The following is a 27,543-nucleotide window of genomic DNA, read 5'->3' on the forward strand; positions in this document are numbered from 1 at the left end:
TCTATTCTTGCTCTTACATTGACCTTCTGCTCACAAAATGGAAAGTGAAGAGAAAAAAATGTTAAATAAAACAGATTTACAGTGTACAAGTCAGAGGCACAGTGCCCAATGCAAATCACAGAGGAACAAGTTTATTTCTGGTATGACTACTCAACTATAATCCTGGCTTGGTCTTTCCTCCCCCCCCCCCCTCAGCTGTGTGTACCCATTATCAAGGCCATATTTGAGGGGTAAGTTAGATGACATTCTTTAGGACAGAGACCACTATTTATTTCTGAAAAGCACTGTATACACTTTAACAACTACAAAATAAGTGTTTTGGAAAGGGGGACAGTCTGTCAGCAGGCTAGAAAGAAAAAGGGAGAGGAGTATCTTGACCCTTCTTAGGACTTTGGCCAACATTTTATCACAGATGAAAGCCTGAAGTCAGAGAGTTCCTTCAGGCTTTAAGTAAAGGTATTCAGCCTTACATCAGTACTGTTATTTATTTTGTATGCCCAAAGGCTGAAACATGGGACTGGGGAAACAATACTCTCTTAAATAATGAGGAAAGCCTCTCAAAAGCCATTAATACAGGAAATACATTTTTTCCTAGAATGGAAAGCAAACCACTCTCACACACTACGTAGTTCAAAAGCCTAGTTCAGCTTTCTAAGTAGCTGTCTCATTGTGTGAGAAACCAGAAGTTAACAAAATTCCTGGAAATATTACAAATAGTTATTTCCCCTTTTTTTTTCTGCCAGGCTACCTTGAACATCCTCCTATCCTTGGTTACTGTGCTCTCCTTAAGAGAAAGCTAGAGTTTTTCTAGGAAGGAATTGCACACAGATAGGTATCTGTCATAGTTCCTTCCGAAAGGAAGGGTGCCTGCAACCTATTCCTCCATCCAAGAGGCCTCCTACACTGGTTTCAGGGCCCCAGCACCCAGCTGAACACCTGACAGTTACCTCAGGATTCAAACCAGCTGGAGTTTCCTCTGGACACTCCAGATGTTGGGATCTATGCTACACCACTGTCCCAACAAATGGCCTCTCCCAGTGCATAGGAAGAGTGATATGGGAGAAGGTGATGGAATCATTCAAGCTCATCTTGTTCTGGGTCTTCTGTCCTGAAGTTCATCCCCTCTCTACAGTGTCTACCAACATGATCTGGGCTTGGGGCTAGAACTGTGGAGCTGTCTGTAAGCATAAACCCATCATTTGTGGGTTTCAGGCTAAAAGATCCATGGGTAATGTCAAGTTTTCATTTGCTGTTCTGGAGACTGTGGGTACCTGGCACCCAAAAGGTGAGATATAGCACCAGTGATTTGCACCCACAGTGGACTGGCACCTCGTCTGCTGTCACTAAGAGTCTCCTTGGTGGAAAGCTTTTATGGAAAAGTTTCTCTACATGTTATATGCAGTCTGCATTACTCTTCCAGCACACAACCAGCCAAATGTATTTTATTACTAATTAGTACACACTTGGATACAATACCAAAGTCTTTTGTCTCTTGAGTAAGTGAAAAGCTGGGTATGAAGAATCAGTGCCGAGAGAAAAAACAATTACAAGAAAGATATTCCCATATGTTGGAGAAATTTTCCATGGCAAAAGCAGCTAAATGTCTCACAGATAAGAGATAAATTGGAATAAACAGCTGTCAGTGTTAAATAAATATCCTGGATAATGTGCAGGACAGAAATAACTACAACATCGTCAAACTCCTTTCTTCACTTTATTTAGCTGTTCTTGCATGTGGCTCCCAAGCTTTTCACTGCTCTGGTTAGTGAAGCATTTATTTTTGAGTCAGCTGCATTTCTTAAGACTGTAACAACGAAAGGCATTTCCTGAGAAACTGCAAGGATGAGCAGCAAGAAAGAACAACAGCTAAGGAAATATGGGACTGTTGTAGTGTTTTTTATCTTGCAAGTTCAGATTTTTGGTTTTGATGTTGACAATCGACCTACAACAGATGTCTGCTCAACACACACAATTTTACCTGGACCAAAAGGTGAGGAATTATCAGGTTGCTAATGCTGAGACCAGTACTGATAAAGGCTGATTTTTTATCAATAGAGACTTGGAGGGCTTGTGGCATGGGCTGGGCATGAAAGATGGGAAATATTGTAGACTGTACAAACATCTAGTAAACTGTAACTGTAATGAGGGAAAATGAAGAAGCAAGGAGATTTAAATATTTCTTTAGTTTCAGGAACAGTGTAACATATTTTCGTATAAGTTAGGGGTGTCTTTTTGCATCTTTCTCCAACCACACAAATCTTCTGTTATTTCCTGTGCTTGTCACACAATGAAAGCAGCTAACAGATACAAACTGAGGGACTTGTTTAAAAGTAGGCATCTAGTGTGAACTGTTAAGGGTCTGCTTTGCATCCACAGATAGGGAGATATAGACAATATTTAAAATGACCAAGCTGCCATTATTTTCAAATGTTTACTTGTAAATACATCTCTGCTACATTCATCCGACCTGATCCAGTAGCTCTTGTTAAATTAAACAGGACCTTTGCTAGAGATTTCAACAAGAAGTAGATCAACTCTGGCATGTACAGGTCTTTTATCTTCAAAACACTTTGCAAATATCTGAAACCAAATTTTCTGCATTAACTTACTTTTCCTGTAACACAACTAATATCAGTGGAATTGCCTGAAGGGTATCTTATTAGGTCCCTGACATACAAATCTATCTTGCAGTGACGGATCTAAAATATATATTCCACATCATGGCTATTGCAGTTTCAAACTATTGCTTTCTTTTTAGTAATTCATTGTATTCTTCTATAGGCTACAAACTGAGAGAAAAAAAAAATGCAGCTTATTTAAATTTAAAGCAGAAAAAAGATTATCAAGTCAAGAGCACTGGTACAGACTCATTTGTTTTTATGATGGATTATTCAAATGCATGTTGCTTAAGGCACCATTTTTAATCAGGAAATTAATTTCTTTATGATTACAATCCAAGCTTAAACTTTTGCTGCCACAGCATAAATGCAGAGAGATGTAATGATTCCCAAGGGAGCTGCTGGGTGTTGGTTCAGTTAATATCGAAGCAATGGCAGGCTGGAGAACAAAGTTAGACAGAATTGTGTTTAACAAGTCACAAGGCTAATGAGGGGCTCTCATGACAACACAGAGTAGCTGGGACTCCAGCTGGCTTCTGTGGTCTATCTTGTATAGGGAGCATTTGAAGGGTAGATATTATTATTCTTTGTAAGTGCGGTCCTGAGGACATCAGGATTTAGTCATTACCAGTTCTGTTCTTCCTGGCTGACATCAAGACACAAGATGAGACCCGCAGTTTATTGGCACAGCTCAGTCTACTGCTTCAGATCACCATCCCCAAGATCCATGCTTGGTAGAAGGAGTATTGAATATAAATCACCTCCAAATTACTGGGCTCATATCCACTGCAGATCATCAAATACATTTTGGAGATTGTGATATGATCCTATATTAATTTCAGTTCCTACCGGAGCTGAGTTCATCCAGGACAGTGACAAGTAGCCCTTAATGGCACTAGTTGTTTTAACTTCCAGTCATTTGGACAATTAAAGACCAAGCAGCCTGAGTGTATGAACCACCCTGTTAATTAATTCCCAGGCATTCCTTGTAGTCAAGGATGAGACATGCTTACCAAATATGCCAGAAGAAAGTCTGTCCTGCTGTCAGTTTTCCTTCATCCATCTTATGTCTATGACTCAGAGCACATGATCCCAAGCTCATGACCACAGCCACAGGCAGAACTTCACTGTTTAAACTCTAACCTTGATAATAGACAAGCCTCTGATTTTTACTGTGGTAGTTTTTATTCCTTGTGCTACATCTCTTGTGTCCCTTTGTCCACTGTTCTCTTGAAAATGGGTTTTGACTCATCCTGAACAAGTTTTACCCCCTCACCTCCACCTGTTCAGCCTCTCAGCTCTGGTAAAACACAGTGGTGCTCACAGAAGATAGAGGTGCTGATCTCACACACTACTTTGACCAGCTGTATGACCACCACAGGTTAGATTCCTGTTGTGGCAACTTCCTCCTTCCATGAGAACATGGAAGCGTCTAATGGGACAAAGCAACCAGAAGTGCAAGGAATTAAAGTGTGAGATATTCAATAGCTGTAAGACTTCCTACACTGTCCCACCTCACCTATCCTAGTGCAAGGCATAAATTGGTCTATAGGCCAGATCCAGTCTGTGTGCTACAAATGGGATGGACCCCGGTCCTGTGCAGCAGAGATGGATACTGCTGTTTCCACCACACAGTACAGTGGAGAGGAGAGCACTGAGGGGGAAGTGGGGGGGCTTGGAGAGTTCAGAATTTATAACCCTTTATTGCCTGCACTGTTGGAGGCTGTGACTCAATCTTCTAGGTATTCACAGTTGCTAGAGGAGCAAGCTCTCAACCTCTTCCCATGGTCACCCTGAAAATCACTTGTTCAAGAACAGCTGTGAGGACAGGCCACTTACACAATCCACATGTAACTTGTCCAAGTTACTTTGTGCACCCAATGTTCTTCCCCTTCAAAAACATCTCTTTGTTATGCTCATACCTGAGATGTCATGAGAGAAGTATGACATGAGCAGTGGGATGAATAAAAAAGGGTAATTGCAGGCTGATTATCAGAAAAGTCTTCAAACAGCCTGTGACAGTCCTACCAACTCCCAGAAAACATGATGCAAAACCAGAGGCCATTGTGTACAACAGTAAGAGCTAGAAAATACTCTGGAAGACTGCAGTCTCCCAGGAAGAGAAGCAATGCAGTGAATGTCCTGTCAGGCTTGCAGGTTGTGCTGCAAGGACAGCAGCATGTCCGAGGTCCAAGTGCCCGGTGTGATTAACCCCGTGGGTTCCAGCCCCACCTCACACAGTGCCAAGTGCTGTGTCCCCCCAGCTGCTGGTTCCCCTCACTGGGGCAAGCAAATGAAACCTGAAGACTGTTTGCCATGAGTTATGTGAAGAAATCTGGCAAATTGGCCCTCCAGAAAAACAGAACATTAAAAAGAATAAAATAAGAGAGAGGCAAAAGTTGACACACTTCTCAATTTCCTTTTCTAGGGAACACTCAGGTCTCTTCTCAAAAAGAGAGGAATATTTCCAATGAAAAGAGCCCACTGCAATGGCTGTCCTGTACTGCCTTCCTGAAAAACTATTTGAGGCACACAGCCAGCTGGATTATATGGCAGTTAAAAACAGAAATGTGTGGGGCATTTTCTAGGATTCTTATTGAAATACCCTAGGAACACCCCTGCCCCTCTTATCCCTCCCCACTCCCCCGTCCCCCCCCAAAAAAAAGTTGAGATTTTCAGTGTTCGTACCTAGTGACTTTTGATGTTTGACTTGAGATGTTAGAAACAACTTGGTCCTAGTTAGGCTGTTGTGGCACAGGAACTCTGAAAACTTACATTAGGTAAGTTACATTAGGTAACACTGATTCACAGCTGAGTAACTGGGGCAATAAAGACCAAGTTCTGTACTTCATTGACTTCTTGAATCCAGAGAGAACCAAGAAATGAAACAATGAATTTTCCAGGGAAGCCAGGTTCTTGGCCTGGCAAAAGTAGTCATGGCCCTATTGCTTAATTTCTACCCTTCCAAGCCTGGAAGCAAAGCAGGCTGGCTGTTGCTGCTGCTGAGAAAGACTCTGGGACTGTGAGGAGGCAGCAGATAACACTGTGAGAGCAAAAGCACCAGCTGTTGGTTGTTGCCCTGGCAGTGCCAGGAGGATCAGGCTCTGCTCCTCTGGACTCTGCCTTTGAAGGAGGTCCCAGCTCTGTCCTTCCTTCCAGCCTGCTCTCCCCTAGAAACTGCAAGCTCTGATCTGCAAAGGAAGCTTTAAGTGGTCAATTGACATAGATGAGACAGGAGTTGACCTGCTCTGAGTAAATCAATAAGCAACAATATGAGGGTAGAAATAAGCAGAGGAGGACTCAAAACTCTGACTTCTGAACTCCCATTAAATATGTGAGCAGGGGCTGGCACTGCAGAAGCTGGTTCACATAGATACATGGGATCTCAGCATTTCAGAAGACTAGCTCTAGATCATGCTATCTGTCCCCAGTCCCAGTTCATTTTCTTTGAAATCCAGACACAAGGACTTTGAAAGTCTTGAATCAGATCCAGGCTGAGAAACTGGAATGAGATGAAATCTGAAGAGCACCGGGAGTTTCCCATAGCAGTTTTGATGTAAAATGTTTCCTCATCATTATTTCTGACAAATGATGCTTATAAACTCTGTGACATTGGCTGGTACCTCAAAATAGCATTTACTGTGGTCACCAGTATAGCTGTCCATCTCTCAGCTTTAATTGCACTTACGCAGTTCCACTCCTGGAAAATCTCAAACTCTTTCAGAAACCAGATATGCTGCTATCCACGTTGCCTTCCAAAAATATAAAATGCCTTACCACATCCTAGAGCTGTTCAAATCTATAACTAAACTTCCCTCTTAGTGCTTCATTTTTGATCTGAAGAGTCCTTTAATTTCAACACATAGTTCTATTTTTCATGGCTTCTAGAATTCCTCATTTTAGCACACAGTAAGTTTCTGGAGATTATCAGCCTCAACTACAAAGCATGTATGTGGGGACTTAAATACATAAATTCAAAGGACAGTGGGTCTGTTTTTCTTACCAGTCTGACTCCTCACTGAAGCCACCATAATTTGTGTCAGATGATCTCAGGGTCTCTGAGATCATGTCAGGATGGCAGTGCAACACGCTGGGAAAATCTAATCAGGCAGACCAAGTAAAAGAATAATCAAGAATGATTGAAATTATTTCTGTGTTATTAAAGAAATAATGTGTATTCCATTCATGCACAAAGGCCCACACTTTCAAATAATGCAAGTCAGCAGAGGTACACTAAGCCTACTGAAGGCTTGGGTATGCCTCATGAAATGCAATAGGAGAGGACGGTATTTCTAATGAAGTCAATAGATATTTATAAGTAGAAAAGCAATCAGAAGATTCATTTTTTTTTTCTTGAAGATTCTTTTTATTTTACAAGGGAAGGGCTTGTATTGTCTAATTTGAACCTGAATGAAGAAAGATAACCTGTCTAAGAATGGTGCATATGTAGAAGCCCTGCATGTTCCCAAAGGACATCTGGGAAGGTGACCATGGGTGCATTTCACACTGCAGCTGAATATACTACTCAACTCTCAGTCTTTCTGACAAAAAAACAGGCAGCCAGACATCTCCTTTTTCTTCCATTCTGACCATGTGGCCCCTGCTTCACCTTGTGCTGGCTCAGCTATTTTACTGAATCACAGAATATTCTGAGTTGGAAGGGACTCACAAGGATCATTGAATCCACTCACATGAATGGACCATCTGGGGACTGAACCCATGATCTCCATATTGTCAGCACCAGGCTCTGACCAAACCAGGCTCTTCACTGAGCTGCTTCAGCTCACTCACTAAAAATGTGTATCTGCCTTATTGATATTCCTCTGTTTAGGGAGATGAATTTCTTCAAAAGAAGGTCAAAAGAGTCCTCAACACCAGGCAGAGGGGAGGGAGGGAGTGCTGGGAATTGAGGGGAGGAGGAACGACAGGGAAGGGAGCATCATGTCAAGCAGCTGATGTCAAGAAATCCTGTCCTCATTAGCCAAATGCAGCATGAAAGCAAGAATGCACACTGTTATGGGAAATTTGCTAAGGATCTAAAAGACACTGAAAGTGAAATTAGAGGAAATTTTGAGTCTTTCCATTGACGTAATTGTGACGCGCTCATTCATTGGAAAGACAAACTAGGCTCTGTTTGCTTATTTCTTAAAGTCTGTGACTCCCTCTGGTGACAAACCCTCTCAGCAGATATTGTGCATGCCCAAGTGCTGCAAAGGTTCTCCCTGCTCAGGGTGACTCAGTGTCCCAGAGCTAATCCTGTGGTTATCTGTAAGGCTCTTCCAGGAGGGCGGGCATTCAGTTGCTACTGTAGGGTTTTCAAGGCTTCAGAGTTATGCTTATCTCCTTATGCTTTTAGTTTAATGCCCAGGAGAGGCAGAAATCACCTGTACTCTTCACATTCTGGCTCTGGAGGTGGGGAGGGTCCATCTGCCACCTCAGGTGGGACTAAGAGCATGAAACGTGGAGCTCAACAGAACTGTGTCCCACATGTAACAAATTCCATACAAAGCCTTTGTGGTAGGGCATTGGCTATGCCTAGAAATGATAAATGCATCTAAGACAAGCAGTGAAAAGCTGCGTGCCTTGCTTGAGAATACCACCATGTGGTATTCTCATCAAGATTAAACATCCTTCCCCCCAAACAGAAAATTAGTCCTTAGGCCCAGGGCTTTTCAAGGACTTTTTGGCTGGTAGTGGGATTTTTTCAATTTAGAGTATCTGGTGTAGAACTGTGATGTAGCCCAGCATAAGTGATGTTTCTATCATTTGAAAGGATGGGGATGCCCTTGACTCTGGAGGGAGACATACCTGCAAAAGAGAGGATGAGAGAGCATTAATATTTCTGTAGTATTTTTGCTCAGGAAACAGGAACTGGAGCTGACCTGAGGCCATGGCACACTAGCACACCTGACAAAGTGGTCCCAGAGAGTGTCTTAGCATAGCTCCAAGTGTGCTGAGAGCATTATACTAATGCATAAGCCCAGTATGGAGTCTCCCCCCAGCTTTAGCCTTTAGACAGCCTGCAGACATGCTGTCAGCCCAGATAAATGTGGGCTTCCTAATCCCCAGGAATTACACCCAGGTTCTCCAAGAACCACAGTCAGCCCTTGATTACAAGACTTGGAGAGTCACTAACTATATGTGAATAATATCTATGAACGTTAAAATATCCTCAGTTCATGAATACAAACCAGATAAATTACCTACAAAAGATTCAGCAGGGAAATCTAAGTCACTTGAAGGTCAGTAAATTCCTACTAATTAAGTTCCTACCAAAGGTAACCTCTCAACATTTAGTTATTTAGTGTTATTTAGTCAAACTCCAAAAAAGACAGAGCCTCTTTCAACTGCCTAAAAATCCTGCTGGTGATTAGATTTTCAGCATTTTCCTGAGCTTGTTTACAGAAGGTCTGTGGTCCTGTCTCAGTTACAATGAAAATTTTCTAATGGCTGCAAAATTTACTTATTATGGCTTTTGCCCTTCTGCCTTGCACAGTCTCAAGCTGGAAGAGTCTAGTAATTTACTGCTTCAGGTGTTTCTTTTAGCAATCTGGTATTTCATATCTGTGACACAGAGGAAACCAATCAACTTGCAGAAATACTAACAAGGCTGAGAAATAGTCTTACTTCAGCTAATGACTCCAAGTACTTCTTCAAATGCCAGTGCAGTACATTATCTGACACCCTGTGACAACAGTTTTAAAATGACAATCTGCTAATTAGGTCAAAATTTAACCTTTCACTGCCCTAAATGCAATCCAGCACACAGGAGAGGTTAACCTCTAGGTATAGATAACAAGCATTTGAGGTCAGGGATCAGAAAATTCATGTTACACTAACCATGGTACTACAGAACTCAAAAACCTAGTCCAGAGTACTATCAGGACAGATTGTTTTTTCTGGAAGATTAAAAAAAAAAGGTGGCTAATGCAGTGGGATGGCTTGTCCACATGAAGTCTCAGAGGAAAGGGAGGGATACTTATGGTAAACTAGAAATAAAGCCAACTCAACCCCTGCCTAGAACAGTCAGCCAACTCTCAATCTCTCCTACCTTGTTGCAAATCATAGCAAGACCACAAGAGGGAAACACAACCCAAGAGTTCACATTTCATGCCAAAATTTGAGTCACAGCCCACAGCAGCTAAAGAAGGACACAGCATGGACCATATCAGCAGGCACTAGGCTTAATCTAGTCTTAAATTAACAATAAAATGGTATCACTAATAGTGTTTATTTCTACCCTTGTTTTGTAATGGCCAACCTATTCTCAGATGACAGATGGGGAGAAAAGCAGGATTACCCTCTCTTACAGACAGACAAATTATTGTTCTTCCCATTTTCCTGGATATGAAAAGTAAGACAGAGTGTGGCAGACTTCTTTACACCAAGGCAAAACAGGTGATGGGACCTATTTCCATCTCCCTTAGCCTTTTACAGGTCTTAAGCAAAATTTTTGATCATTTATTTGTTAATAAAAGTTTGTGGCACTCCTTGATCTCTGGATATCGCTGCAATAAACTTTACCACATCTTTCACTCCTTTCACCTGTCAGCGCTCAGGCTGATGGTCCATACAGGACGATGTAGCTTCAGCTCCAGCAGCTCCAGGTGTGAAAATCTTGTTCCAAAGTCCCTCAGGAAAAGTCCCTGGATCTTTCAGTGGCTCAAAATGTTAAAATTGAGACAGGAATAAGATATCTTTAGGAAGTAACCACAGCTTTTCCACTTGTATATCGACTGTCTTTCCTGGGTTCTATTTTTAGGATTAACTATTCTACAAATGAGAAAGAGGGGGAAGGGAAGGGAAGGGAAGGGAAGGGAAGGGAAGGGAAGGGAAGGGAAGGGAAGGGAAGGGAAGGGAAGGGAAGGGAAGGGAAGGGAAGGGAAGGGAAGGGAAGGGAAGGGAAGGGAAGGGAAGGGAAGGGAAGGGAAGGGAAGGGAAGGGAAGGGAAGGGAAGGGAAGGGAAGGGAAGGGAAGGGAAGGGAAGGGAAGGGAAGGGAAGGGAAGGGAAGGGAAGGGAAGGATCTTGCAGAGAGGACTTCCTTCTGCAGCAAACAACAGTCCCTCCAGAGCCTGTAACTGGCTGGTCTGATGGAGGTGATGACAACCCTGGTTTGGAAGGTCAGCAGGAATACAGTTTGTTTTCCACAGTTCAAGGAACCATCCTCAGCAGCTTCTACACCAGAACCAGAATTACAGCATATTTTACACAAAGGAATTCATTGCACAGGGAAAGGCTGGACATTAAAATCGTCCCTCATCCCCCTTCCTTGTCAGAGAATGTGGTCCATTTGTGAAATAATGCCATGTTGTGTTTCTAGTCAAGATTCACCCAGTTTTTCTGGTCTTTGAATCATGCCCTGCTTCCTTTCTATTATCACACACTTTTCCCCCTGCATGGGTTTGCAGAGCATGATGAGATCAGCGCTTAACCTGAACCAAAATACTATTTCATAAGCTCTTTATGAGCCTCTGGGATGTTTTCTGAATTTCTGAACTACTGAAAAGTGACTTTTGCACTTTCTGCAGGGGTTTCACACATGGATTTGGAAAGAACAATTTCCTCTTGTTAACATTGAGATCAACAGCAAAATTAAACCATACATTCTCTAGCTATGCTCTTTGAGGTTCAGTAGAATCATAAAATCATAGAATGGCTTGGGTTGGAAGGAACCTTAAAGATCATCTACTTCCAATCCTCCTGCCATGAACAGAGACACCTTTCCACTAGACCAGGTTGCTCAGAGCCCCATTTTGCCTGGCCTTCCACACTTCCAGAGATGAGGTATCCACAACTTCTCTGGACTCACCACCCTCACAGTCTGGAATTTCTTTCTCGTATCTAATCTAAATCTATTCTCCTTCAGTAAACTCATTCACTGTTGTTCTGTCACTACATGTCCTCGTAAAATTCTCTCTCCATTTTCCTTGCAGGCTCCCTTCATGTACTGGAAGGCCGCAATTAGGTCACCCCAAAGCCTTTTTATTTTTTTCCAGACTGAACAAAACCAAGTCTCTCAGTCTTTCCTCATAAGAGAAGTATTCCATCCTGCTAATCATCTTGGTAGCTTCCTGTAGACTTACTCCAACAGGTCCATGTCCCTCCTCTGTCAAGGACCCCAGAGATGGAGGCAGCACTGCAGGTGGGGTCTCACCAGAGCAGAGTGAAGGGGCAGAATCCCCTCCTCGACCTGCTGCCCACTCTCCTTTTGATGCACTCCAGGACAGGTTTGACTTTTTGGCCTGTGAGTGCCCATGGCTGGGTCATGTCCAGTCTCTCATCCACCAACACCCCCAAGTTCTTCTTAGAACTGGAACCCAGTACGAGCAGGCACCCTCTCATCAGCTTCTGGCTCAGACCCACAGCTTCAGATGAATATTTAAGGAGCTTGGCTTTTAGAAACATACACTAGCTTTTACAGTATTTTTAAGACCTAGTGAAAACAGAGATGTTTAACATTTCTGTTGCTGGCTGCTTTTAGACTTTTCCTATTTACCTGTGGAAACTGGTGTTAAAAATGAAGAGCCTGAGTGAGCCAGCACACAGCACATCATTTCCTTCTTGTCCATCCCTTTAGCACTGCTTCCTTCCTTTAATGTGAACTGAAGTTCAGCCCTTTATCTTCCTCTGCTTGGGCCACTGACCTTCCCCCCAAAGGGCATTCTGACCAACAGGGTGAGTCTGCCCTTCTCAGCATGGAAAGGTTTTTTCAGCATAAAGAGACAAACTAAGCTCAGCCCATGTAACTGGAATAGAAAGGTGCCAAACAGCTAAAACTACATTTTATGTGCTGCAATTAATGTGCAGCACTTCTCATCTGCCATCACTCCACAGAACAGTCCATGACATGCTACCTCTGACTACAGAAGTTGAAGGTAAATCAGGAATGAGTGGGCAGTATTTTTCAGAAAAAAATGAGACCAATGTAATGATCAGTTTTAAAACAACCACAGGAAGGTACTTTCTCTCTAGCACATAAAAAAAAAATCATTGAGCTATTTGCCACAGTATATTTATTATAAGGGCCAAAGATATAAATGGGTTTAAGAGGCATAAGGCTGATTGGTGGAGGGAAGAATCACTAGTGGCTGTTCACGAGGGGATGGGATGCAGTGCTTGGCTCAGATAAGCACTAAAACTGTTGCTGTGAGAGGCTGGAAGTGGCTGCCTGGGTCAGAGTCACCCTCAGTACACTTCAGTTCCCTGAACACTTTCTGCTGGGGCTGGAGGCACCACACTTGGTGAGACAGGTTATTGATCTTGTCACATACTGCTGTTCTGTCCTCACCTCTCTGGCTGACATTCTGACAGATTTCCCTCCCTTGGCTCTCCATATACTGAACAACAGCCTTGTCCCCTTCTGGGCAGCAGGCACAGACACAACTGGCTGCCACTGCCACATGAGATCCTCCTGGCTGAGCCAAGAGGCTGTGGCACTGCTTCCCACTGCATGGCAAGGCTCACTGCCAACACAGGCAGGGAACAAGAGGGGAGGCTCTGGAAGGCTGCCCATGTTCAGGGATGGCCCTTTGGTGCAGGTGAGTTGTATGTCTCCTCCCCACCTCTGCTAGGAGGGAGAAAAAAAAATCTTCTTAGGATTTGGTTCCAAATGAAGAAGATGAGAAAATTATCTTTAGTTGTGCCTCCAATTTCCTGTATAATGCAAGGCAACATTTTTTGCTACTTGTGGAAGGAAATAACATTTCTTTTTGACTAATTGCTGCCTTGTACCTTTAGACTACACACTGCACAGTGAGAGATTGTCTCTTCCAACAGTGAAAGTGCACACTTGGAGCTATGCTAACAGAGAGCTATACAGGAACCTGTGTAATAGGGTCTCGATCTCATTTAGAGAAATCTCTGCCCTACCATAATAAATGCAATGATTTTGCCTCTTACAGATACTCTGTGTATGAACTTTCAAAATAAAGCATTGCAGTAATTGCAAAACAAGTTTCTTGTATCAACATACAAATGCCATCTGTCAAAAAATGAAGGCAAGAATTGTGTCATGTTAAGTGCCAAGGTCTATGTCAAGATCTATTTCAACATACTTACATTCTTCTCATTCCGAACGCATCTGCATACCCTGAACACAGAGGCACTAGGAATGGAATCACTAGGAACAATTAATAAACACCTGTTGCCTCCCTTGGCAGCTTGCCTTTGTGTGCCTAAGTTTCCCAATACCAAAAGACTGGCTTATTTATCTGCTTTATAGCTAATAATGCTTAAAGTGTAGGAGTAGAAATTGCTCTTGTATAATTCTCATGTTGTAACAGCCTCTCTGAAAGCGAAAGTTTTCAGCTTTTCTTAATGATTGTCAGATTCCTCATGTCTTTTCTGGAAATTTCTCCCATGGTTACTGTGCCTTCAATGTGAAATAAAAAGAAACCAGTAAGAAAAAAAAGAAACCCCATGAACTTTTCTTTCTGCGTGTGTAGTTGTACATACTGCACTGAAAGAAGTGTACCATGATGTTTTATTTTCTGTTTCTTTCGAAGGGGATGAAGGTGAAAAGGGAGACAGAGGAGAAGTAGGCAAACAAGGAAAGGTTGGACCAAAAGGACCAAAAGGTATTTATGATGGTTTGTTGGCTACTGCTGGTATATGAATATCATTATACACAACTGTACTGATGTATATGATTGGTGTTTAATGCTTTTCATTCAGTTTCACCAGTGGATTTCACAATCCTGTCAAACATTAATTGGTGAACATAAAAATACTTACCTTGTTTCAGTTCCTACTGATACTTAAGAAAAATACATATGGCTGTCATGAGTGTGATTAAGAAAACCTAGATCATACTCATAATCAGAAAGATTACTCTTACTGAAATTTGCCTTTAGCTGAAATTGAATTTTGAGCATTATTGCCTAGCAATATATCAGGGTGCTCAATAAAATTTGGTTTCAGTTATCTGTTTTCTGCAGAAAAGCAAACAAAGCCATACATAAAAAACCCCAGAAAGTTCCTCTGATCAAACAACATCCAAGACAAGAACAAGGAGTGCAGATGTTTCAGGACTTGGCTCAATTAAATATGTCCCATACCCAAGGTGACCTGGGCAGATCATTTGGAGGCACCAGATGTGACCGTGTCAGCCTTGTTTGTATACTCTAATTTGAAAGCTTAATTTATCTTTAATGATAATGCATATCCAAGGTCTTTCTGCCTTGACTGAGGTTTAAGGCTAATCAGGAAAGTTTTTACTATTATAGAAACTTTAAACCATTCTGTTATTATTATAATAGAAAACCTTTTTCCATTTTTAAATGCATTACTATGATTTCACTTCTTACCTTAAAATGAACATCAGGTGAGATACAAGGAATTCAGGGAATCAACCATTTACAAAGCATTTTATTAAGGGATGGTAATTTCCTTTTGCAAACTGAGATTCCCTAGATTGGCCTGTCATCATTAGACAGCTGTCACAATAGGACACAAAATAAAGATGCTTGACTCCAGTCAGAAGGCAATAGAAATCAGAAGGTTTATTTACAATTCATTCAGCCCTTTTATAACATGCTGTGCTAAGAAGAGACATTATTGGTCCATAGGACTGACACTTCTCTCAATGGCTAAGTAACAGAAATAGCAAACAACACCTGTTATGGGAAAGGAATATTGTTTACACAAGGTTGTTTTGGGGAAAAGACAATTGTTGAAAAGTTTCCCTTGAGAAGAGCTAGTTCTTCTCAAGCTCAGAAATATTGAGTCCACAGACAGCTATTTCAGAACTTACGCTATTTATTAATCAATTAAAAAGGACATCTGTTATTTTAGCACTCTGAAGACTGGGAAAACACATACAGCAAAATTAGTAGCTCCCTGGTTGCAGTCCTGCTTTGAAAAGGTCTCCCAGCAAAGCTGCAAGGACTAAAAATGGTGTTTTGCCTGGGGTGGAGAAAAATAAAAGCTGTCAGTCTGGTTTGACTGTGAAGTAAATAACAAGCAGTTTTAGTTTCTATTTTCTCTAAGACAATATGATCTTTGAACAGGCAACTCTATTAAGGTTCTCCGCAATGTCCTACTGTAGCACCCCACAGGAGTAAAGACCTGGCTGTACTCTTCCAGATATCCTCAGGGCTGTGCTCATTTCACTTTGCCACACAAGCAGACTGGCCACATTCAGTAAAATAGCAGCAGTAGAGACCTAAACAGTGCCTCAGAAAAGAAATTACAGCAACCACCCATACTCATTTCCTCTTCATTTCTTCTCTTAGGAAACAAAGGACCAGTGGGCGATGTTGGTGACCAGGGAATGCTTGGTAAAATTGGTCCAATTGGTGGAAAGGGTAAGCTCTGGTCTGGGAATTTTCTTGGGTTTTTTTCCTTCGAGGTAAACATATGCTTTATGAGAGCTTCCGGTATGAAGCAATATTAGATAATGGCATGACCAATGCTCTCCAAATAGAGTTATGCATAAAGATTGGTGATGAGAGCTAATTGAAATACCCTAGTTTTATTTTCCACATGCAACATATCCAACTGATTTGGCTAAAATAATTTATTTTATGAATTAAGACATCAATCCTCTTTGATGGATCTAGTTGAAGGTATTTCTGCTCATTGCATGGGGGTTGGACTAGACGACCTTTAAAGGTCACTTCCACCCAAACTATTCTATGATTCTGTAGTAAAAGAGGGAGAAATCCAGTTCCTGCAAATTCAATCCTCTGAACACTCTAAGAGACAAATTTGTGCCTTTGATTTGGATACTGAAAGCCTAAGTCAATGTCCTGCTGCTGCTGAGGATGACACACCTTGTCACCTGCACTGCTGTGGGTCACATCAGCAAGCAATGCACAGGACATTCCTGTCCTGGTAAGGAACTAATTCAGATAAACAAGGATGACAACTACTTGCAAATCAAGCTAGACTCCAAATCTGCCTGGACAACAATTTCATGAAATTGTGCTCCATTTATCTTGAGAAGAAGCTCAGGCATTCCTTTCTGATATTTCTAAACCGCTATTTAAGAAGGAATATTACTTCTGCCACAAGGAGACCTGCCTTGAAAGCTGATCAGAGACACCACCATTGCCTGGAGAACTCTGGGGTCTCTGGGGTCTCTGACCAGCACATCAACTTGGGTACTCTGAGTGGGTGGAACTGTCTCTCTGGAGAGCTTCTCAAACTATTGTTTTAATACATCTTTCATGGCCTCTAGACAACCTCAGTATCAGACAAAATGAAAAGATTTTGACCTGAGGGATTAATTTTCAGAAGTACCTAGAAAACAAAAAACTCAAGAGTTATTTCCTAAGATGTCTTCAATCCCCAAAGGAGGCAAAAATGAAGAATCTCACTAGTTTCTTTTCTTCATCTGAAAGTAAACTAATGTTCTGAGCCTTTAAATCAAGCTCTCTTTTAATCTGAATTGTCTCCTTAGAGTTTTTTCTCATTTTCTTTATTTGCGGAAGCAAAGGTCACCAAGTCACTGTTTAAATCTATGATTAAACATTCAAGTTCTTAATGAAGCAATGCTGAAATTCCAGCTGGCAAGTGTGCAGTGTCAAGCACTGCTAATTAAAATGACAGCCAACATGTAAATTCTTAAAAAAACCCACAACCATATAAAGTAAAAAGTACATAAAAACATGGTCACCAATAAGGCAGAGCAAGTATTAGTACGTTTTGACCTCTGAAGGTTTTATTCATAAAAGAGCTGTCATGAATTTCAGATAAAGTCCAGCTGTTCCTGACCCAAATTACAACTGAGATTTTTAAAAAAGCTGGTCACTTCCAGTTATACAAAAGTAGAGCATTCGGAGAAGTATTTCTATCATTTTTATAATTTACAAAAGAGGGGAAAAGCAGTTGGATGCAAATAAATCACATTTCCATAAACTGAATTGAAATGCTGCTCCTTAATGACCTCCCTCCATGCAAGTGCCAACTGCTGCCTGCACATGCAATCTCTTCCATGTATTAATTCAGTGCCTTAGAGCACATCTGCTGCCTCATCTCACCATGGAGCTACTGAACCTGGGAAGGGCTCTGTCCTGCAGCCCCTGAGAGAACCCAGATTTCACCTGCCCAAGATTTCCTGAGTGCTTTCAGCCTCAGGATCATTTTTCAGTTTATAGTTAAAGTAAGTGGTACCAGGAACCAGCAGCACCCAAGATGCCTGTGTTATCAGTGAGTTAGCTATTAAAGAGTTCTCATTTCCATGCACCAGAATTAATCATGGTTTGTTTAACTTGGCACATCTTCCAGTACAGTCCATCAGAGCTTCCTATCAAAAGCACACTGTTAATACATTATTAAATGAGTTGTTGAGTATGCTTCCCTGACACATGCACTGTCTGAGATCTGAGAATATATTTTCCTCTTTATTCAGGTGACAAAGGAGCCAAAGGTTTACCAGGGGTTTCAGGAAAAAAAGGAAAAGCAGGTAAGCTACACATCCTTCTGTGCAGAATGGTCAAGCCTGCTGGATCTTTGATTTCAGGGTTGGTTTGTATGGAATTCCACGAAATTTTGAGGCACAAAAAAAATGTGAGAATAAATGAAATATAAGGAAGAGACTGAAAATGTTTTGTTGAACAAAATAAAGCATAGTGTAGGGACATGACTGATTCCTATGAATACACCAGCATACACAAAATATGAAGTCACCCAAGTTCATGGATAATGTTTGGTATCATAAAAACTAACACACAGGCCAGCAGTATGCATTTAAACTGGATGCCAGAAGAAAGTTTCTTAATATCAAAGGAATTAAACCCTTTAACAGTCTCCTAATAGGAGCATGGGACAAAAAAGTAAGTGATTTTAGATAGAACATAATCTGTTGTCAAATTAATGCAATGCATTTGCTTACAGAAGGAGAATTTGGCTCTGATGACCTAAAAAGTCCTAGTAACCTTGAATGGTTACCCACCTTGAACTGACAAATGTGTTTATTTTTTAGAGATTTCATATAAAATGACTATTTGGTTCTTAATGGGAAACCATCAGCAACTTATTTTCTTTCTGAGAAAAACAGAAGAACAAAACCTCTACCAAACCAAACTCCAGTTAAAAAACAAAAAAGGATTATCTGATATTTCAGTGCTTGAAAGCTATTGATTATTTGGGTTGGTATTAACTTGCTTAAGCCAGTTTGCTAGGGAGTGTACAGAGTGTACAGAGCCAAAATATTAAACACTTTGATCAAGAGAAGTATAGCCAGTGGGGTAAGGTGTGACTGGCTCCCCATAAGTGGAGTGGTCTTCAGAAGCTTTGGAAGTGTGCTACAGCTGGCTCTCCATGCACACACACAAAGATAAATCCTCTATCCTTTGTATTGCATCAGGCACAGTCTGTGACTGTGGAAGATACCGCAGATTTGTTGGACAACTGAATATCAATGTTGCTCGTCTGAACACATCCATCAAGTTTGTGAAGAATGGTAAGGACACTTATGTATCTGGTGGGATTTATTTGACTCCAATAACAGATAACATTGCTATTCTTCCACCATTGTTGCTCTATGGAAGTGTCCGCAGATCACCCAGAGAGAGGGTCCTCTGTTTCAGACACTCTGAAAACCTAAAAGGAGAGACAATCTTACATCTGTAAGGATAAAAGGACCAGATGGCTAAAAGCAAAAACAATACAGAAGTTATCATCAGCATAAGAGAATGCATGACTAAAAGCACAAGGATGATTTGCTAACCACCACTGCACTATTCTGCTCAGGTTTGATGGCCAATCAGGCAATATAAGGCAGAAGTTTGTGCCAGTCTGCTCCAGAGAGGCAGGAAGAGCAGTAAGAACCTCTTGATCTTTCTGCTCCCCAGGAAAGCTGCAGACAGAGTACTCCTAGTGCTCCCCTCAGTGCCTGCACAATTTCCCTGTAACAAGGGACCAACGCTCAAGGAGATGGGTTGTAAGAAGCCATGTTTGCAGGCAGCACTGTCGGGTGGACAGTGCAAACTACTCCACTGAAAGGAAGGGAGTTTCCTGGCATAAAAGTGATTTTGAGACACCTCTACCACTGCTTCCAGGACTAGGGCTGTATAAGCAAATTAAATTAATTTGAGACTGTCCTTTGTCACTGTGGGTATCCAGCACAGAAGAATACCCATATATATTAAAAACACTAGAAAACTGAATGATGTACTATCAAAAAGTGTCCCTCTACTAAATTCCAAGCCGTGCTTCGGGTAACTCCTGAATTGTTTGGGGAGAATTAACTTTCCCATGCCAAACTCTGCTCAGGACCATTCCAGCAATCCGTTAGCAGAGACAATCAACTTCCACCAACCAGGCATGCTCCTTGGCACTGCTTAATTCACTATACACTCACTGGTTGAGAGCTCTGCCTTTTAAAGCTGCTGAGCACCATAATTTTCTTCCTAGTCAAAGCCACAGTGCTACAGCAGCTCTGAATATCAGGCTATATCTAAAATGTCTTATCTTAGCAGTCACATTCATTTTCATCTACATGGAAAGAGCCTGAAAAGCTGTCTATGGCCCTGTGTTTCCACCCCTGGGCACTCTTTCACAATCTATATTCAAGAACATACAAAGCAATAGGGTGATCCAGAATTAGACATCACTATCTGACTATAGCATGCCTTAAGTGTATTAGTATTAGATATCCAGGAAATAAAACTGAAGTGTCACAGGAGACATGCCAATCAGGACTGAATAGTTCTTGTCCTAATGTGTGCTAGGTGCTTGACAATCCCATTAGTCACATCAATCTCTGATCGTGTTCTCATCATTTATCAGAAATACAGTGGTGGGAATACTTCTCCTTCCCTTTTATTAATTCTAATGTAAAAATCATCTCATTGTTGTATTGGAATAGACTAACCTTCAGCATTTGTTGACATTCCATTAAGCAATTTTTTTCCTTCTAAGTTATAGCAGGTATCAGGGAGACAGATGAGAAATTCTATTACATTGTGAAAGAAGAAAAGAATTACAGAGAAGCCTTGATCCACTGCAGGGACAGAGGAGGATCACTAGCCATGCCTAAAGATGAGGCAACCAATGCCCTGATTGCTGACTACATCTCCAGCAGTGGCCTGTTCCGAGCCTTCATTGGGCTGAATGACATGGAAAGAGAAGGACAGTTTGTGTATGCAGACAACAGCCCACTGCAGAACTACAGTAACTGGAAGCAAGGGGAGCCTCATGACCCAGCTGGTCACAAGGACTGTGTGGAAATGCTCAGCACAGGAGAGTGGAATGACTCTGAGTGCCAAGTCACCATCTACTTTGTCTGTGAATTCCTCAAGAAAAGGAAATAAAAGTGCCAGAGGATGTGCCTGGCACCTGCTGTATATACAATAACACATCCTCATTAATTTACAGTAGGAAGAGCAAATCAGGGATAGGAAACCAGAGGCAGGGCTCAATTCAGCCTTCACATCACTGGGCTAACCAAGAGTAACTACTGTTTAGTCATCAGTGACCATAAAGTCAGCACAGGTCTGCAGGAGGCATCCAGCCAGTTGTGAATTTTTATTTCATTTCTACATGCATTTTAGGGTTGGCATTTCTGTGTGTAATTTAGGGGTAAATTTAGAGCATGCAGAAGTGAATATAATTTCATTAGTTCCAGAAATAGTAAGATCATTGGTATATGAAGTACTCATGTGATTTGCAAAGTCCACAGATGGAAAGAGCATGACCTTCATTAATCTCTGACTTGCACAGGGATTTCCTTCCCAGTAATTTCCCTAATGACTTCAGAGGTCAGAGAAAAGATTTTAAGTATCTCTTGAAAAAATCCTTCTTTTGTTAGAATCATAATTTAAGGTGGAAGGTATCTCTGGAGGTCATTAGGTTAAATCTTGCATGCAAAGTAGGACCAACTTCAAACTTAAAAGTTGTTATAAACTCCTTAATTTGGCTGTGCAATTATAATGCCTGGTAGGCATTTATCTGGTCTTCTGTAAAGCCTTTGACACAGTCCTCTCCAATAACATTCTCTTTAAATTGGAGAGATGGATTCAATGGGCGGACTGTTAGGTGGATAAAGAATTGGTTAGATGGTTGCATCCAGAGGGTGTTGGTCAATGGCTCTGAGTCTCGATGGACAGCAGTGACAAGGGATGTCCCTCAGGGATCTGCAGTGGGACCAGCTCTATTCAGTATCTTTATTAATGACATGGGCAAGAACATGAAGCTCACCCTCAGCACATTTGCAGATGGCATCAAGCTGGGTGGCGTAGCTGACACACCTGAAGGATGGGATGCCATCCAGAGGGATCTGGATGCCATTCAGAAGGAGCAGGTTTGAGAAGTGGCCCATGGGAACCTTACAAGGTTTAACAAGACCAAGTGCAAAGTGCTGCACTTGAGTTGGGGCAGCCCCTGGTATCAGTCCAGGTGAGGGATGAAGAGATCCAGAGCAGCCCTGCCCAGAAGGACTTGGGAGTGCTGGTGGATGGGAGGCTGGACATGAGCTGGCAATGTGCACTCACAGGCCAGAAAGCCAGACAAGTCCTGGGCTGCATCCAAGCCCTGTGATTCTGCCCCTCTACTTTGCTCTGGTGTGGCCCCACCTGCAGTGCTGTGTCAGCTCTAAGGTCCCCAGCACAGAAAGAACATGGACCTGTTGCAGTAAGTCTAGAGGAGGCCACCAAGATGATTAACAGGATGGAGAACCTCTCCTTTGAGAAAGGCTGAGAGATTTGGTTTTGTTCAGCGTGAAAAAAAAATGTTTTGGGGTGACTTAATTGCAGCCTCCCAGTACCTGAAGGGAGCCTGCAAGGAAAGTGGAGAGAGACTTTTACAAGGACATGTAGTGACAGAACAAGGGAGAATGAGTTTAAACTGAAGGAGAGTAGATTTAGATTAGATATGAGAAAGTTCTCTACTGTGAGGGTGGTGAGCCCAGAGAAGCTGTGGATGCCCCATCCCTGGAAGTGTTCAAGGCCAGTTGAATGAACACTGAGCAACCTGGTCTATTGGAAAGAGGCCCTGCTCACAGTATGGGGGTATGAACTAGATGATCTTTAAGGTTCCTTCCAACCCAAACCAACCTATGATTCTACGCAGAAGAGATCTCGCTTATCTCTGTTTTCAACTCTATAATCCATCAGGCTGGCCTGAAATGTGAGGAAATAATAGTACATAGGCATGCAAGCCTGCACAGCTTGTAAAAACAGATGGAGCAATTCTAGTGTGTGAAGTCCAAAAAGTCTGTGCTAAACATATAGAAGTCTAGCACAAAGAGAACAGTATAAAGGAAGCCACACCATTCCTGTAGGCTGTAAACAAGCACGTGTAATATAAGCTATACCATGTGCATTGCTGGTTTAACAACTGGTGATTCTAGGAACATACTAATTCCCTAACTCAGAAGCCAGTGATGATTGATGTCTAATGCTAAAATCACCCATGCCTTTGTAACACAGGAAGAAGCTATAGAACAGGTTTTATCCCCCAAGAACCCAGATTCAGGTGTGGTTGAACAACTTAGTCATGCAGTTCAGAGGGACTCACTAAAAAGGATGAGCACTGAACATGAAGGCTCTGCTGCCACTGCCTGGCTACTTAGATTTCCATGTCAGAATGTCCACAAAGAATCACATTTTCATATCTTTGAGAATACTGACAGAGCCGTTTCCTTGAGACACAGCAAGTGCTCAGTCATTGTTTGCCTTTCCTCATAGCAGGAGATGCCAAGAGAAGCCTCAGGGCCATTGCAATGTAAGTCTGTAGGTTTTCTCTCACTTAACACTAAAAATTAAGGAAGAATATCTGGAAGCTAAGGAGAATGCTAGACACTTGGCACCACACAACAACATTCCCTGCAGGTCACTGAGCACCAGGTGCCCATAGTCCTCTGGGTATACAAAGAGCTGGACATGCCATCAGCTAGTAATGCAGAGGGTCAGCTCTGAGTCTTCCTTCTGCTGCTGAGCACAGCACTGCAAAGGCAACCAATCAATCACACATCCTCAACCTCACCCTAAACAGGAAAATTCTCCAAACCATTTGCCTGATTGTTTGACTCCAAGTTCACCTCTGAGCATTGACCAACACAGGAGCATCCCAGGTGACTCTGTGACTCAGAACCACTCTTGTAATCTGGTTTCTCTGACACTTGTTCCTCCAGAAAACCTCCTGTTGCTACCAGCAGTAAATTAGCTGTGCTGCTCCACACCCACCAGGAAACTCTTCAGACCTGTGAATAAAGGGGTGGGACCACATTTCTTTTCATTGCTCCTCTTCTATGCTATGAGAGTATTTGAGCAAATAGGTTCACATAACTCAGCCTGAATTGTTCCCTCTCTGGGAACTGATATTCCTCAAAACTAGGCAGAATTACATTTTCTAGGATCTATTTTAATAAACTCTTTAAGCTAAACATTTTGGTTTTAGAAGCATTAATGGGTAATGATAAAGAATTAATAACTAATTCAAGAAAAAACTTTTTGAGGGTAAAAAATGCCTTTTAGAAGTTCACCCCAAGGCTGCTGGCCTCATTCACAGCAGGTCAGTTCCTAGCAGTCATGCAGAAATGGCATAGTAATATCCCTGTGGGTAGGCACAATCACTTCTTCACACTTCGTCTTTACTTCTGCTACCAAAACACAATTACCAGACTGGAGGCCCATATTCTGAATCCCTCAGGTCATACTGAGACCACTGGCTGACAAGCTTTAGAGGTGTCCTTAATGTTACATCCATGAGAGACAGGCCCTTTTCCTGATCTTCAGGAGGAAATTCAGAGCTGGAGAAGGTGAAAGTGGAGCAACACTTTGCTGCAGGATCAAGCTCTGCCTTAGATTAGAGCAGCTGCTCTCCAAGAATTCAAAATCAGGAAATGAATGTCTAAATTGAAACTTCAGGATTTTTTAGGTGACTATGAGTTATGAGTAATTCTGGACCATGCTCCATGTACAGGAAGGAATGACTATTGCAGCCTCTGGCTGCATGGCTGAGTGAGGAATGAGTGAGGAACTCGTGCTGGATTTCTACAATGGAAAGGCTGGGAGTGCCCAGTTCTTCCATCCTCCTCCTCTACTACCACACCAGTTTCATCCTTTCTTATACAGAAAAAAATAAAGAAACTCAACCCTTTTACCCACTATGTATTATCAGAACATTGGGGAGAGCTACACCAGCTGAAACAGGCAGACTTGGGATGGCAGTTCCTTTGCTAACTAGAGAAAAGGGACAGCAGAAGAGCACAGCAGATATCCAATGTTCAAGCCAGCCAGGAATAAGTGTCAGCAGGGGCTTGTGCAGCCCATCCCTGCAGCACTAGTCCCATTTAATAAATTCTGCCAAGAAGATCAACTCATAGGCCAGGCCAAATAAAAAAGCCTATACCACAGAGGAAATCCAACAGGTAGGTGCCTGCTCCATGCCTTGTGGACACAAGCTTGAGCCTTAACTAACTGAAATATTATAGCCATGTTTTACAGAAAAAAAAAAAAAAGTTGCTATAATTAAGAATTTGGGTTACATCAGTTTCCACTGCTAGCCAATGGAAATTCACTGTGGTGGGTAAAGTATCTTAGGTTTATACATTAGGTGGATGGAGTCAGCAACATAGGAAATGGTGTCTGACTATTCATGATTTTTGGTCTGTTAATGTGTGACACCTAAATCATTTTACCCAATCCCAGTACAACTTTTTCATGTTTTTCTTTCCATTATTCCCAAGCTGAACGTTCTTGTTTCAATTTATGCTTGCCATTTCTTGTCCTCCCACCACTTAACACTGTGAAGAGCCTGGCTTTGTCTTCTTGAAGACACCCTCATAGGTGCTGGCAGGCTGCTCTCAGGTTCACCTGAAACCACCTCTTCTCCAGGCTGAATAAATCCAGTTCCTTTAGCTCCTCCTCATGTGGCTCTGACTCCAGTAATTCTGGGGAGTCTCAGCTAAACTTGGCTCCAATTTCTCCTTTACTGGAGGGACTCAAAAGGACACAGTGCCTAGATGTGGTCTGACAGGTGCTGAGCAGGAGCATAATCCCTTCCCACAAACTCCTGGCTGTGCTCTCTCAGGCACAATCAGGATGTCATTACCTTCTTTGCTGCCAGGGCACACTCCTGATGCACAGGCCGTGTGCTGTCTGCCAGGACTCTCCAGAGCCCTTGCAGTAAACCTGGTCAACCCCAGCATGTATCGATGCAAGGGCTCAGCATTCCCAGATGACAGTAAGTTTGCATTTGTCCTTGCTGAATTTCACAAGGTTCCTCTTGGCCCACTCTTCCAGCCTGCCTAGGTTCTTCTGTATGGTAGCACTGCCCACAGTATATTGACTGTTCCCTCCAATTTGGTATCATCTGCAAACCTGAGGAAAGGGGATTTTATCACCTCCTTGAAGTACCTGGTAAAGATGTTAAGCGGGACTCTTCCAGTCGCTACTGGAAGAGATTCCTGTGGCACTCTACTAAGTAAACAGGAAAATGTTGTCTGGGTAGAGAACAACTCATTTAACCATTCTCCTCTGAGCCAAATCAATTAATTTTTAGCCATCCAGACCATAACATCCATCACAACTGGGATACAAGAATGTTGTTGGAGACAATGTCAAAACCTTGCTAAATTTGAGGTAAATGATAGCCACTTCTCTCCCCTCATCCACAAATCCAGTCATAGAATCATAAATACAATCAAGCACTCAGACATTTACATTTGGTAGATCCATGCTGATTGTTTCTGATCACCTTCTCCTTCATATGCCCATAAATGTGCTACAAGAAAACCCACTCCTTTAAGTTCCACAGGGACCAAAGCAATGCTGATCAGTTTATAGTTCCCGAGATTGTCTTTGGCCTTCCTGAAGAAATGGTAAACATTTACCTATTTCCAGTTATTAAGGACCTTCCATGAGCTCCATAACTCTTCTGATGTGACAGAGTGGCCCTGCAGAGACATCTAATCTTTTTTTTTTTTTTTTTTTTGGCACCTTGGATGTAGTCTGTCTGCTCCCACGATGTTTTCTGGTCAAACTCCCTCAAGTAATCCCCAGCTAAACACTCATCTACTGCTGGTAGTTCTCTTTGGACCCTTTCCCTAAGCACAGAGCCATGGGATAGTTGGTGGTAGAGATAGCAAATAAACCTTAGAATGTCTCCATTTTATCAATGTCTGCTGTCACTACATCACCTCCTCCATTCAGCAATGGTTCCACATATTCCTTCCTCAGCCTTTTTATATTAACAAAGCATTGGAAGCTCTTCTTGTTGTGCTTCCCATGTAAATCTCAACTGCATTTAGGCTTTGTATCTCCCAAGGGTACTCCTACAAACTCAGGTAATACTTCTAATTATTCCATTGTAGCCTGTCTCTGCTTCCATCTCCTCCACACTACCTTTTCATATTGGAACTCCACCAAAGCTCCCTGTTCAGCCACACCAACCTCCTGACAAAGCTACTTGTAGATGTGCAGTGAAAACAAGAACACTCCCCAACAGAGCAAGAATCATTCAGCATACTTCCTGCTCTTGGACAACCACGAATTTGTGATCTTCTGTATTCTGACAAATGTCACTCTGTACAAGCATTATCATCCTGTTCTCCTGAAACCCATAACATATATAAGATATCTATGGTAAATATAATGTTTTAGAAACTAACTCTAATAAAAATGATCACAGAATCAATATATCCCATTAGAATACATTTTCCTCAAGCATTTCAAACAGTCTCACATGGGCATTCAGCTGATCCAATTCTTTCTTTCTACTTCTTTCACTGCTTTTAATAACTAAAAAATAGCACCTAGAGCTAATTGCCACATTCTTGACCACAGTCATACAAATATATAGGCGTCTCTATACAGTGTAATATACAGTCTTAAAAAGTACATTGCAATTGTAGTTCAGCAGGCTAAAATGGTTATTGAGATGCAATTTGGCACCATGTATGATGACAAAAATAGTAAATGTGTCACAGAGAGAGGGATTAACATGGGTATTTGGAAAGCATTGCTCTAGATTGTCTTG

At 42.0% G+C, this 27,543-nt stretch overlaps 1 protein-coding gene across 1 annotated transcript; it reads left to right on the forward strand.

Moving 5' to 3' along the window:
* Positions 1–1,730: 1,730 nt before the first annotated feature.
* Positions 1,731–27,169, forward strand: COLEC10 (collectin subfamily member 10). Its single transcript, XM_083861838.1, has 6 exons — positions 1,731–1,990; positions 14,124–14,195; positions 15,852–15,923; positions 17,972–18,025; positions 18,929–19,024; positions 20,485–27,169. Exons 1-6 carry the CDS (start codon positions 1,843–1,845, stop codon positions 20,874–20,876), a joined length of 834 nt encoding a protein of 277 aa, XP_083717964.1. The 5' UTR covers positions 1,731–1,842; the 3' UTR covers positions 20,877–27,169.
* Positions 27,170–27,543: the final 374 nt, after the last annotated feature.

The sequence above is a fragment of the Zosterops lateralis genome (assembly GCF_965231275.1).
Source record: "Zosterops lateralis genome assembly, chromosome: 1".
Taxonomy (NCBI): Eukaryota; Metazoa; Chordata; class Aves; order Passeriformes; family Zosteropidae; genus Zosterops; species Zosterops lateralis.